This window comes from Micropterus dolomieu, linkage group LG03, assembly GCF_021292245.1.
Source record: "Micropterus dolomieu isolate WLL.071019.BEF.003 ecotype Adirondacks linkage group LG03, ASM2129224v1, whole genome shotgun sequence".
NCBI lineage: Eukaryota > Metazoa > Chordata > Actinopteri > Centrarchiformes > Centrarchidae > Micropterus > Micropterus dolomieu.
This window is the reverse complement of record NC_060152.1, coordinates 23,902,725-23,915,406: the sequence shown is the minus strand read 5'-3', so window position 1 is coordinate 23,915,406 and position 12,682 is coordinate 23,902,725. Positions and strand designations below refer to the sequence as shown.

Sequence of the window (12,682 nt, the reverse complement as noted above, 5' to 3'; positions counted from 1 at the left end):
TAATTATTCCCATTTTTTCTATATTGAGCGATTCATGTAAATGTTGCCATTGAATATACAATGGATGATCAACAATGAAACAATATTAAATGTGTTGACCAGTTGTGGGTTTTGATTCTACCCATGTTGTGCAGAAGAATGATCGCTGTCCACACTTGTGTGTTGTGACTCTGTCCTAAGCAATAGGTTTGGATTCGTGCCCAGAGCCGCTGCCTCCCAGTAACGGCCAAAAGTTGGGCGATCGCTACACTGTGGGTGATATGGTGTCCTTCCAGTGTGATCAAGGCTTCTCATTACAGGTAGGTGAAAGCATACAGTGCTGGTATCCAGCTCTCTTATGGTTGTGATAAGTGAATCATATCTACCTGCCTGGAGTGACAATTTCAAGGGAATACCCCAGAGGATGAGAGTCTGTCAAGGCAGCGTTACTAAGTACTTTTATATGACATTTTTTTTGTGTGTGTGTGTTCAAGAGAGCGGAAGAGTGAATGCAGGAAAGAAATGTGTGAATGTACAAGTGTGAATAACTGTGCCAGTATTTATGCCTGCATGTTTATTTGCACGTGTGTGTGTATTTGTGTGCTCCTCTGCTTGGAGGTTCGTGTGTGTTTGTGTATGTCTGTTACAAAGCAGCTTTAACTTCTCCAATCCTCCTCAAGTATATAGTGTAACTGTGGCGTTTTGAGCTGCAGAACCCTCCAACGCCATGGGCGGTGGATTGTGTTAACAGTTGCCTCACTAATCCCACACCGATATTTCTTTCTGGCTTGGGCATTCACTTCTTTTCACATTCTCTCCGGACCAACCAGCAACTTCTTACACACATCTTCAGGCTGAGTGTCTGAACACCAGAAATAGACTGGAGGCCATTGTAAAAACAAAAGTACAAGTATGGCTGAGTCTTGAGTTCAGGTGTATGTGTCTAGTAAAACTGTGCATCATGCCCATGCTTTGGTAGATGTAAGTGCTGGCTGCAGTATGTACATGTAATGCATGCATTTTACAAGCATTTTGGCTGCAGGAAACATTGGGTTTTGAATGAAATAAAACAACAACAGTGCCATAAATATTTGACAGAGGATTAACCTGTAGTATCCATTGCATTAAGATTATATTTGTATCCTACAGAAACTGAAAGCAGGATGTTTGTCTTTTCTTGTTCTCTCGGGTTGTAACACATCCCTATGTAGTCAGACCCCAGGTGATACTCTTGCTGCCCAACTACCAGCAAGAGCGCCCCTCCCTTGTTCTTGATACCATCAAATATTTACACACCAAGACCTTGAGAAGAGGATTTTGAGAAATCCAAAAATCTAACTGTTAACTAATTCCAAAGATCCACAGGGCAGAGATAAAATCTGTTGCAAGCACCTGTCAGTTGGATCTCTTGGTGTTCCTTCTCTTTGTTTTTTTATTGCACAGTATTTTGGAGGGGGTGTATATATTGTTTTTGTCTGTTTTCCTCAACAGGGTAATGCATATATTACCTGCATGCCTGGTCCCGTCAGAAGGTGGAATTACCCTGTACCTCTGTGTTTAGGTAATGTATTATTTTATACAGTTTGACATTGCCAGCATACAGTGTTTCAAATGAGGTTCTCACTGTTTTATTTTCCTTTTTCCCCATACCAATACTTTACTCATACACAGCCACACAATAGATCAATGGCCCCGCAGATTACTTTTATTGTATTAGGAAAAGCAACAATTTCATTGTAAGACTGGAGGATGGTTTGGTGTGGGGGGCTTGAGGTGGGGGTTATGAATTTTCTGCTTTCGCCTTCAGTTGAAAATCAATAAGGCTTAGCACCATCTCTGTGTGTTGTTTGATTTCTGATACTTTTATTGTATTAGGAAAAGCAACAATTTCATTGTAAGACTGGAGGATGGTTTGGTGTGGGGGGCTTGAGGTGGAAGGAAGCACTCCACTTTCTCTTTTGACACCTCACTGTGCTGTTGCTCCCAATTACACATATACACAAACACACACGCGTTAGTGTGAACACACCCTTACCTCGCATATAAATGCACAAGCCCGCTTGCTGTGCGCTCTTCATGTAAATGTTCTGTCCCTGTGGTCTTCACAGTTCACTGCAGACATAAATCCCGGCTTTACTGTTGACAGGCCTGTTCCTGGACGCGCGTGGTTGCTTGTTAGCTCAACTCCTCACTCGTTTACAGCAATATCCAGGATCTGTATTCACTTTGTTTCTGATAAACTCACATCAAAGTAGCTGCCTGCTCCAACAGTATAACATCCTCATAAGTGCTTCTCCTACCCTCTTGTATTTCATTTCATACACAAACAGGTCAAGAAGGTTTCCACCACCAGCAGCACAATTAAACCCGAGATAGCTTTTGTCTCATTTTGGCCTTGACTGTTAGTCCCTAAAGAAATTGCAGCAATAACCCTTGTGATTCCAACCATTTGCCACAAACATAAGCCTGCTGAGGTTGGGATGGGGGAAAAAAAGAGCGATGATTTAACTACAAGTTTACATTGATGTCTTTGGTGGCTGTAATTGCACCTGGGTGTTTGTGTCACAGGTGAGGGGGATGAGTGTAACCTTCACAGCAAGCTGAAGTGTTCTCTAATACACAGTCAAAGAAGAGAGGTGGGGTGTAGTAGGGGGAGGGTGAAGTAATCACTGCCACTGCTGAGCAAAACTGATGCTGTGCTGTATTGAATATTGACTGCTTCATTTATTTTAATTTAAAGCACCACCAAACAAGGAATGTGCCTGAGTCTTTTATCTTTCCATAGATGCTTTTGTGGAGCGTAATCCAACAGTCAAGCAGAGATGTACATGCACGAGTCACAGACATGCTCAAACACAGACATAAGCACCCCTCCTCCTACCTCAATCCTAAACTTATAAAGCACACTCATAGCACTTTATTTTCTCTCTCGCCTACAAAACTGTTACTCATTTACATTCTGCATACAAACACATGAGCATATAAAGCACATGCGTATGAGCAGACACAGCAAACGCACACAAACAGCACCGCTACTGTCCGTCCTTTATGTACACGTACACAACAATTACACATGTACTGAAACCCACACATACAAAAAGACACAATGCTCGTTGCCCTCTATCCATATTCACACCCTTAGTCATTGTTTTTCTTTGTTTTCCCATTGAGCCGTTGTGTGGTGAAGTGACATGTTCTTTCTCCTTGGTTGGTCTCCCTCAGCTCAGTGTGGCGGCTCTATGACAGACTTCAGCGGCGTCATCCTCAGCCCAGGCTTCCCAGGGAATTACCAGAGCAGCCTGGACTGCAGCTGGAGAGTTCAACTCCCTATTGGCTTCGGTCTGTCACCCCGCTCTGTCTTCTCTCTCTTTTTTTTTTTTATTTTTTTGGCTAGCTGTGTCTTCTCTGCTGCTCCCCCTCCCCTATGCTAATGTTATTGTTTTAAAAAGAACCTGCTAGTTTCATGCATGCTTTTAACATTATATTTGAAGTAACTTCCTGCTACAGTACTTAAAAGGAGCATACATATTCACTCACTTTGACTTTTTTCATATTGTCTTGAGTTTGTCTCCAAAATAAAACCCTTTCTTCTTTTTAGGGATCCACCTGCAGTTTCTCAACTTCTCCACAGAGCCTGTTCATGACTACCTAGAGGTGCGCAGCGGAAGCCTGGACACAGGAACAGTGATTGATCGGTTCAGTGGCCCCATGGTGCCTAACTCTCTCTTTAGCACCACCCACGAGACCACTCTCTTCTTCCACAGTGACTACTCCCAGAACAAGCCTGGCTTCCACATTGTCTACCAGGGTGAGGATCAAACGATTGGTCCTTATGGTAAAGTTTAAATGGGGTGTTGTCATAGCAGAAGCTGAAAAGGTGGAAGGTGGAATAAGAATAATAATAATAAAAGAACACTTAAAATACCATCAGTCAAGTTAGATACAGACCAGGGACAAAGATTATTTTAGCAAGGCAGACGCTTTCACTGAGGTTGTACGATCACAGAGGGTTAAAGAATAAAAAATGAAAAATAATTAATGCTGACCTCCGCTGAGATATCCAATAGCACATTTCCTTGAATAATAATAGGGTTGGTTATGTCAGTGGGGTATTGTATGTGCTAAAGCCAAAGTGGTAAAAAGGTTTAGTAAGAGAATCAGAATAATATGAACTAAATCTTGTATTTTCAAAATGATAACGTTTCATGAAGAAAGAAAATAAGTAGACTTATATTTTTCAGTTTATCAAGGTTTAGAAAGGGTTTCAGCCACCATAGAAAGTAAGGACATTTCCAACCAATAACAGAGCATATAATAATATAGGCAATCTGATGATTAGATTTTACCACTGATGCAAGATTAGCAGCTCACAAACAGGCTTTAATTATTTGAGGTCATCATAGATATTATAGTGGGACTATAGAGGAGTGTTTTATTATTTGCTTCTTGGAGTCAGTGTCATAAACCTCCTCTGCTGTGTATGGATTTGTTTTCCCCCAGCATATGAGCTACAGAGGTGTCCAGACCCACGGCCGTTTCGTAACGGCATAGTGATCGGTCAGGACTACAGCGTGGGGATGACCATTTCTTTCGAGTGCCTTCCGGGTTACACTCTGCTTGGAGAGCCATCTCTCACATGTCTGCATGGAGTCAGCAGGAACTGGAATCACCCTGTACCTCGCTGCGAAGGTGACTTGCTAGTGCCTCTTATAAAAACAACAGGTGTTTTCCTGCCAGTGCTGTTCATGCTGAAAACATTTGAAAAAACATTACTGAACCACTCTTACTATTACACTATCAAGACCTAAATATTTCTTCCAAATAGTTTGCATTTATAACATCAACAAATTATATTTATCAGTCACGAGATGCCTTTTCTTTGATATTTTTCTGTCGCTGTTTCCTCAAACATAGTGGGAAAGTATTTAAATAAATATGTGGCAAGAAATCCTTGAGAAAGTCATGCATGCTATTTTCTGAGAAGCTGACTAAAGTGAAGACGGAGATGCTTTTCCTTCGCTATTATCCACTAAAAATAAAGTCTTTGAAGTTGTTTTGAATAGAGGGATATAGGTTCTTCAGTCTGCTTGCTTTTCTCTAAAATGCCCTTTTTTTAAAGCCTCTGACTCACTTTTACCACTAATGTAGCACCACTTTCCTGAACTATAAACTGATATACCCCATTATAATGATATATGGAGCATTTGCAAGTCTTTATTACAAAGCTGATTACGCCTGTCTTTGTTATAAATTTAAAGGACACTCCTCAGACATGCAGGTATGACGAATTCTCATCAGTTAAGTGAAGCAATAACATATGTTTCAAGTCCACAACAGAGTTTGGTATTTTTCTGAGAAAGTAGTAAATAGTGTTGTTTTGCTCCATAGACACTGTAGTCCATGTTCAGTCCTTTTTTGATATTCCTTTTTTTTATCCTGAGGGCAGTGCTTTGGCTTTGACTCCCAGTTCAAAGTCAGATTTTAACACATTCCCTCTGAAGGATTATGACGGGGGAGTTGTAGCGTCTGAACTACTCGGTGTCATCAAGTTCACGGCAACCAGTAACCATCCCCTGCAGTTGTGTCTAACAGGTGCATCCTCCCACCCCCCGTATCTCAGTGATAACCCAATAACACACAGTTATGGTTTGTTTTATCAACAGTTAGTGGTGATGCAGCTATAAAAGCAAGTTTTATGACTTGAGGTAAACCAAACACTGGCTTTCTATTTTTACCCAGCCTCTCTGACTTTCTTCCCTCCCTCCAGCTCTCTGTGGTGGGAATATAACATCCATGAATGGCACAATTTACTCTCCTGGACACCCAGCAGAGTATCCACACTTCCAGGACTGCATGTGGACTGTCAGAGTACCTCCTGGGTATGGCATCTACATCAATTTCTCTGTCATCAATACAGAGCCAATCTATGACTACATCACTGTGTGGTAAGTTCTTATTTTCCTCTCAGCATGACATTATTGATCAGTCATGGGTTTATGGCACATATCAAGCACACATGGTTCTCTGTATACAGACCTGGATTAAGAGTTCTATTGACAATTATTGGCGGGCAATCTTTCTCAGTTAATAGTAATGTTTCTTGAAGCTGTATAAATCACTCTACCAAATAATACTAAGCAGTGAGCCACTGTTAAAGTTTGTAGTATATGCAATACATTGCTGATCGTGCAACTCCCAATAGGTTTATGACAAGTGAAGTTTTATTTTCTTTACTCAAAACATCTGGAAAGTATATAAGGTTTTCAGAATAAGCTTCTGTATTGGGATGAGCATTTCAAACTCAAAAGCTGCACACAATGGATTTAACAGCTTACAGAATGTTAAGGCAAAAAGACAGTTGGAGAAGTTTTTGTCACTGCTTTTGATGTGACACCTGTGTTAGATGTGCCAACAGCCATCCAAACATGTTGACCTTTGTCTGGACATTTGTGGATTAATTTTCCTTTCCCTGAGAACGCATTTTCTTACAGTCCCATGCTGAAACAAAACAGATTGTGGTATGTGACGGTGTAAAAGCAACTGAGTCACTGTGTGTAACACTTCCCCTAATCACTAAACTTATGGTAGATGTTTAACTCTAGCTCCCCAGTGAAAAGTTATGTGAAAAGAAATGCGTTATGTTCTGGGTACCTTGGATGTTTGTTAGTATGTAGAAACTCTTGACAGATGATTGTACAACAGTAAACTACTTTGTGCCTGTTATCACTTCAGCAGCCGTCTGCCTTTCCTTCTCCCTCTACCTTTCTATAGCCTTTTTGTAGTATAATAAGCCTCAGGCAGTCATGGAGCTGTCCTCATGGGTTATAGAGGAGGGAAATGCCTTCCAGCATCTGGGGCTACCATCCATACTGTAGGAGGAGGGAGCTACTGGCACTACAGTTTTCAAATGAAATGGCGCATAAACAATCAGTCCCCTGATGGTAACATTTCATTTCCCTGCCTGACTGCCATCTCCCATTTTGCTGATCATTCTGAAATGAAACTGCAATAAGGCTTTTTTTAATATATAAGATATTAAATGTACATACACATACAAAAAAGTATTTAGTGTACATCATACAGGTGAATAGGCCTGGAGCTACCTGAAAGTGCCAGTAATGAAATACTTTTCTCTTGTACAGAAATAGCATTTATATATAATAGAAAAGTACTGTCTTCTCGCATTAATCTTTCTTTTTATCCACTGAGAAAAAGTACCATGCGGTTTGTCCTAAACCCAAAAATTGTTATCCAACTTATTTAGGATACTTATTTCATATACAGACATGGCAATATTCTTAGACATTTGCTGCTAATGCTGTCATTAGCAGAGGTGCTGTGTTATGTATAGTAAATGGCTTCACTGCAAATGTCAAGTTCTATTATCACACCACAGCCATCCACCTATCCATGTATTCAACTTGGGGATGGGAGATACGAAGAAATGTTCATGGTAAATGTAGTTTTATGTTGCAAATAAATGTCAAAATAGTAATAATTTCCACAAAAAGTCAATTTAGAAACAATTTATATATACAATATGATTACCAGCTAGGAATGCCCGTTTTTGGTTAGTCAAGTGAATTACATCCCTGACAAATCAAGGTACATCATCACATATAGTGCTGCATCACATAAAGTTTGTGAACCCTTTCAAATATTTTGTATTTCTGCATAATTGTGATATCAAATATCATCAGATCTTTATTTATGAATTTGAAAATACATGTGAAGGACCCAGTTAACGCAAACAAACATTACGCAGAATTATCCAACATTAATTATCTTTGTAGGAAAAACAATGTGAACCGTTGCTTTCAGTAACATTTTTAAAATTTTTTTAAGCAGCAATAACTTCAACCAAACGTTTTCTGTAACTGTTGATCAGTCCCCTACTTCGGCTTGGAGCAATTATGGCCCGTTCCTCCCCACAAAACCGCTTCAACTCAGTGATGTTGGCAAGCTTCATTGCAAGAACTGCTCTCCTCAGGTTTTTCTACAACATTTCTATAGAAATTAATTATTTCTGGACTTTGTCTTGCTTTAACCATTCTTTGGTAGACTGACTTGTGTGTTTAAGGTCATTGTCTGGCTGCATGACCCACCCTTTGTTCAGCTTCAGTTTACAAATGGATACCCTGACATTGCTGAATTTGCTAATACAATCCAGAATCCATAGTTCGTAGTGATTGCAAGCCATCCTTGTCCTGAGGCAGCACAGCAGCCCAATGCAAAGCATTCTTGTACAGGGTTTGTCTGATGGTGGCCTCATGAACATTGACATTAGCCAATACAGGAGAGGCAAATACATTCAATGTTGGATCATTTTTCTAAATGAATAAGAACAAATGTGAAAACAAACGTATTGTTTTTATTTGTTTAACTGGTGCACGAAGATCTGATCAAATTTTAGGTTCACATTTATGAAGAAATACAGAAATTCTGAAGGGTTAACAAACATTCTAGCTGCACTTTAGATACAAAAATTCTACAAATAAAATACTGCCTTAAATTAGTTCTGGTCATTAAATTGCAACATTGTTCTCAATCACACAACAATATACTAATGGGCATAGCTAGTAGGATCGGGAGAGAAAATATCTACAGGTTGCCAAATCATCTCACACAATTTATATTGTGTAGCTCCACAGGAATCCTAAATAGATGTCTGAAATACCGCAACTGGCTTTTTTCAGGAGGAGCAGTAGAGCAGCAGGTCTACTCTGAGCTCCTTCCGAATATTCACCTTCTCCCTCTATGACCCCAACCTGCACAGGCAGCTCATTTCAGCTCTTTGTATCTGTAAATTGAGAACGTCACCTTCAGGCTTAGCTCCATTTTCAGCAGTTCAGTACTATGCCACTCGTCAGTTTCACTCTATATTGTACCCTCATTCAAGAACAAGGCCTATAGATACTTAAACTCTTTCAGAGTAGCCCCAACTGCTAAATGTGGATACTGTCCAAAAGATGCATCAGACACGACAAGCTGACAACATTCTGGGCCGTCAGCTTCTCAGGGTGAATCTCATCCACCATTGGCATCATGCCAGTAACTATTTCACTGACTTTTACTGCCCTAGCCTCTTATCTAAAAATCCTTTTTCTAAGTTATAGGTACCTGAAAGAGTTGGTAGATTTGTTTCCATCACTCGAAACATATCACTATTGTCACATCTTTGCCACATTTTATTGTGCTATGACATTTTGGGTATATCAAGTTTGATTTTTGGGTAGACATGCCATTGAACTGGAGATAAGCTGCCATGTACTTCTAGCTAAAGTAATGTAGATGTGGGTACACACTCCCATGGTCATATCCACCCTTCACAGATAACAGCCTACTCTCCATTAAATGTGAGGATCAAAACTGTCATTACGATTCAATTAAATACTGATTCCCAGGGCCACAGTTCCTTATGCATCATGTTATTCAGTTAAGGGATTTTGTGATAACCTACCATACAATTTCAATTACGTACATACAAAAATATTAACAGTCCCAACTAAATTTAAAGGAATGTTTTGCTAGAGGCCAATTTTATTCCCCATGAATATGTACCATGGCAGGAGGGGGCTAAAGTTTCAGTACTATACTGCCTCATCGGTTAACATATACTTAGCTTCTACTTTGACACTGTTGATGTTGATAATCTGTTGATAATGTGAAACTTTTCTCAGATCGTTAGAATGACTGCGGGGTCCACAAGAATGTTCTAGGATATCTAGACCTGCTCTTTGATCCCAGCAAGTTATTACTGGTGTTTATTCATAAATCATTTACCACCCCCCAACAACCCCCACTCTCTCTCCACCTCTCTGTACCACTGTACCAGGGATGGACCAGACCAGGCCTCACCTCAAATCGGTCAGTTCAGCGGCAATTCCTTTCAGGAGGGGGTGTCCACCACCGCCAATCAGATCCTCATCAAATTCCACAGCGACTTCAGCACCAGCGGCTTCTTTGTGCTGCATTATTACGGTAACCTCCCCTTTGATGCCAGCTAAGTAAAGACCTTGTTCCACACTGCTGTAATGACCCTTCTTCATTTGATCTAAAGCTCTCCACATGGCTGGGAACCTGCCATAGTAATAACGATCACAATAGAACAGAGGGAGATTGTCCTTGTATTTTTATATTGGAACACCTTTAATTTGCCTTTTTTTTTTGACTCGTCATTTGGCCTTTCTCATTTTGCCGCATGGTATTGCTTCCCATTCTGTGTAAGTATAAATGATGAATGCCTCCCTATGCCTATTTTTTGTATGCGCTATTAAAACGCCCCTTTGAAAAGAAGCCGATTAATAATAAAACGTCCCCCATCTCAACTAAATTAGTGATTGGTTTTTGATGATCATGAACAGTGATAGGTGGCAATTTATGGTCTAATCAAGTTTCAGTGTGATGGGAAAGTAAAGAATGTGCTGCAGTTGAATAGAACATAAATACACATGCTCTCTCTCCATCTCCTTCTCTTACTTGAGTGCACACATGCACTGTTGCAGATTTCAGCGTTTGTCCTCTTCCCAACAGCATACCAGCTGAGAACATGTCAGCCACCCCCTCCTGTTGCCAACGCCACTATCCTAACCGATGATGACGAGTTTGAAATAGGTTTGTCTTATTTTATTTTGCTTGTTTACTGGCCAGGGACAATGCGTAATAAAATTAATTTGCGCCAGACATAAGGTAATTTGCTTGGACAGCACTGGACAGAGGGGGGAAAAAATGGAATAGACATCAAATGGTTTTAGCCATTAATTAATTCAGTCATTCTCCTGTGTGTTGAATCCTTTTGTTCACTGAAACTGTTGTTCATATGGTTATATATTTGCTGTTAGTCTTTATTTTCTTAAATTATTATGAATGTTTTAATCTTTCTGTCCATTTCACAATTTGAAACAGCTTTTTCTGTAGTATATATTCATTTAAATATATGCATTTTTCTATAATGCTGCTGCTGGACAGATATTTTTTTGCAACCTTCACCATCTCATTCCACTTGCCATATACTCTTTGTCTCTCTCTTTTTATTTTGTTGGTTTTTGCTCTTCCTTCTTATTTCTTTCCTCCCTTTTGAGTTTTTCCATCTGTCTGTACTTTGTGCAATAGAATGTTAGTTCGAGGGCAGGGCTAATTACCTCTCCATATAAGCTATTTGTATTTTCAGTGTTCAGAAGTCATTCAGACGTGGAAATCATGTGGCTACTGGCTGCCTAACTTTGTGTCTTTGAAACTGAGTGTAATTTTTATTTGATTGTTTGTGTGTGTGTGTGCGCGCGTGCAAGTTTGCAGCTCTGTAATGTAATGAAATGCCTTCAGTACTCCAGCTAGCTAAGGGGATGTCAATCTTCATTAGAAAATGTGTTGTTGATTACTGTTTCAAGTGCCATACTAACATAGCTCTTGGGGATGATTGCGTGTGTGGGGTTTTTTTTTTGTGGTTGGGTGGGTGGATTAATGGATGGATATGTTTTTCATGTCCACTCCCGGCCTGTGTGTGTGTGTGTCTGTTTGATTGTGGGTATAAATGACCTCACAGGGGACATTATTCGGTACTCGTGCCTGCCAGGCTTCACCTTGGTGGGCAGTGAGATTCTGACCTGTCGACTTGGAGAGAGGCTGCAGATGGATGGGCCCCCACCAGTCTGTCAAGGTTGGTTTTATTCAGTGTGTGATTTTGAGTCTATGGGTATGTTTTTATGTAGCTTTATGAATGTTCTTGTGTTTGCATGTGTAAGTATTTCTCTCAATGTGTGTGCAAATATTTCTGTGTGAACATGCACCCGCATTTATGTGTGTGTATGTATATTCATTTTCGATTTTGTGTGTGTGTGTGCTTGACGCCACTCTGCCAAGGTGGTTGTAGTCAATAGCAGCGACTTCTGATACGTCATTTGACAGACTGCCAGCAGGGCCCCTTCTAGCAGGCTCCTGCTGACAAATAGCATCTCTATTGTAATTTATCAAGACTCACAAAGTCAGAATACTACTGACCCAAGATCATAGACCTGCGCTCACCTGGAACCAACACTTGACTTTGAAGGATCAATGTGAAACACATTACAGATCAGCAGGTTACATCGACAAGTGTTTTTTGCAATGTAACAAGGTAGATGGAGGCCAGTCATAGATGTTGTTTTCCATAGAAAGAGATTGGAGCTTATATTTACCCCTTAATCCCTGCTCATGGGTTTGATAGATGTTTGTATCCATGTTTTTTCAGAAGATGGATTTTTTAAACAAGAACCAAAGGAAAAGAAATGTCTGTGTTGTTTTCATCAGAGATTTTAGTTTAGACCAAAAAACAAATGCCATCAGCCTGCCTGTCGTGCCAATACATCTCTGCCGAAGACAACAGAGCGCTCTGAAACCTTCTATTCCCTGTGGATAGGCATCTTTTGAAGTGCCCTGAAGTCCTGTGTCTAAAAGTCTTGAGTTGATGAGCATTTCTGTCTTTTTATTTCTAGAAACTATGAGTAATCGCATTGGACATGTAATCAAGGCATGACAGATACTCAACAAAGCCAGAGCCTGCATTCATAAAGCATATAGAATAGGACCAGTGATTTGGAACCTATTTGCTTATCCCTGGCTGTTATTATTTGATATCTTGGTTCTTCCCCTGTAGCACTTTTGCGGCTGATATCGTTTTGCTCTTAGAAGTGAGAATTTGGCTGATTTAATTTTAGTATATGGAAAG

General features: G+C 40.1%; 1 protein-coding gene across 6 annotated transcripts in view; it reads left to right on the top strand.

Moving 5' to 3' along the window:
* LOC123968671 (CUB and sushi domain-containing protein 3-like) overlaps positions 1-12,682 on the top strand; it is a 279,670-nt gene that overhangs the window by 192,818 nt on the left and 74,170 nt on the right. For 5 of the 6 annotated variants that reach the window (XM_046045555.1, XM_046045552.1, XM_046045550.1 and 2 more), the window contains 9 exons: positions 181-299; positions 1,471-1,540; positions 3,202-3,318; positions 3,578-3,787; positions 4,480-4,668; positions 5,747-5,924; positions 9,815-9,960; positions 10,513-10,593; positions 11,522-11,635. In XM_046045555.1, the coding sequence (XP_045901511.1) occupies positions 181-299; positions 1,471-1,540; positions 3,202-3,318; positions 3,578-3,787; positions 4,480-4,668; positions 5,747-5,924; positions 9,815-9,960; positions 10,513-10,593; positions 11,522-11,635 (1,224 nt within the window). The remainder of the gene's footprint in view (positions 1-180; positions 300-1,470; positions 1,541-3,201; positions 3,319-3,577; positions 3,788-4,479; positions 4,669-5,746; positions 5,925-9,814; positions 9,961-10,512; positions 10,594-11,521; positions 11,636-12,682) is intronic. The other variant, XM_046045551.1, reaches the window with a different exon arrangement.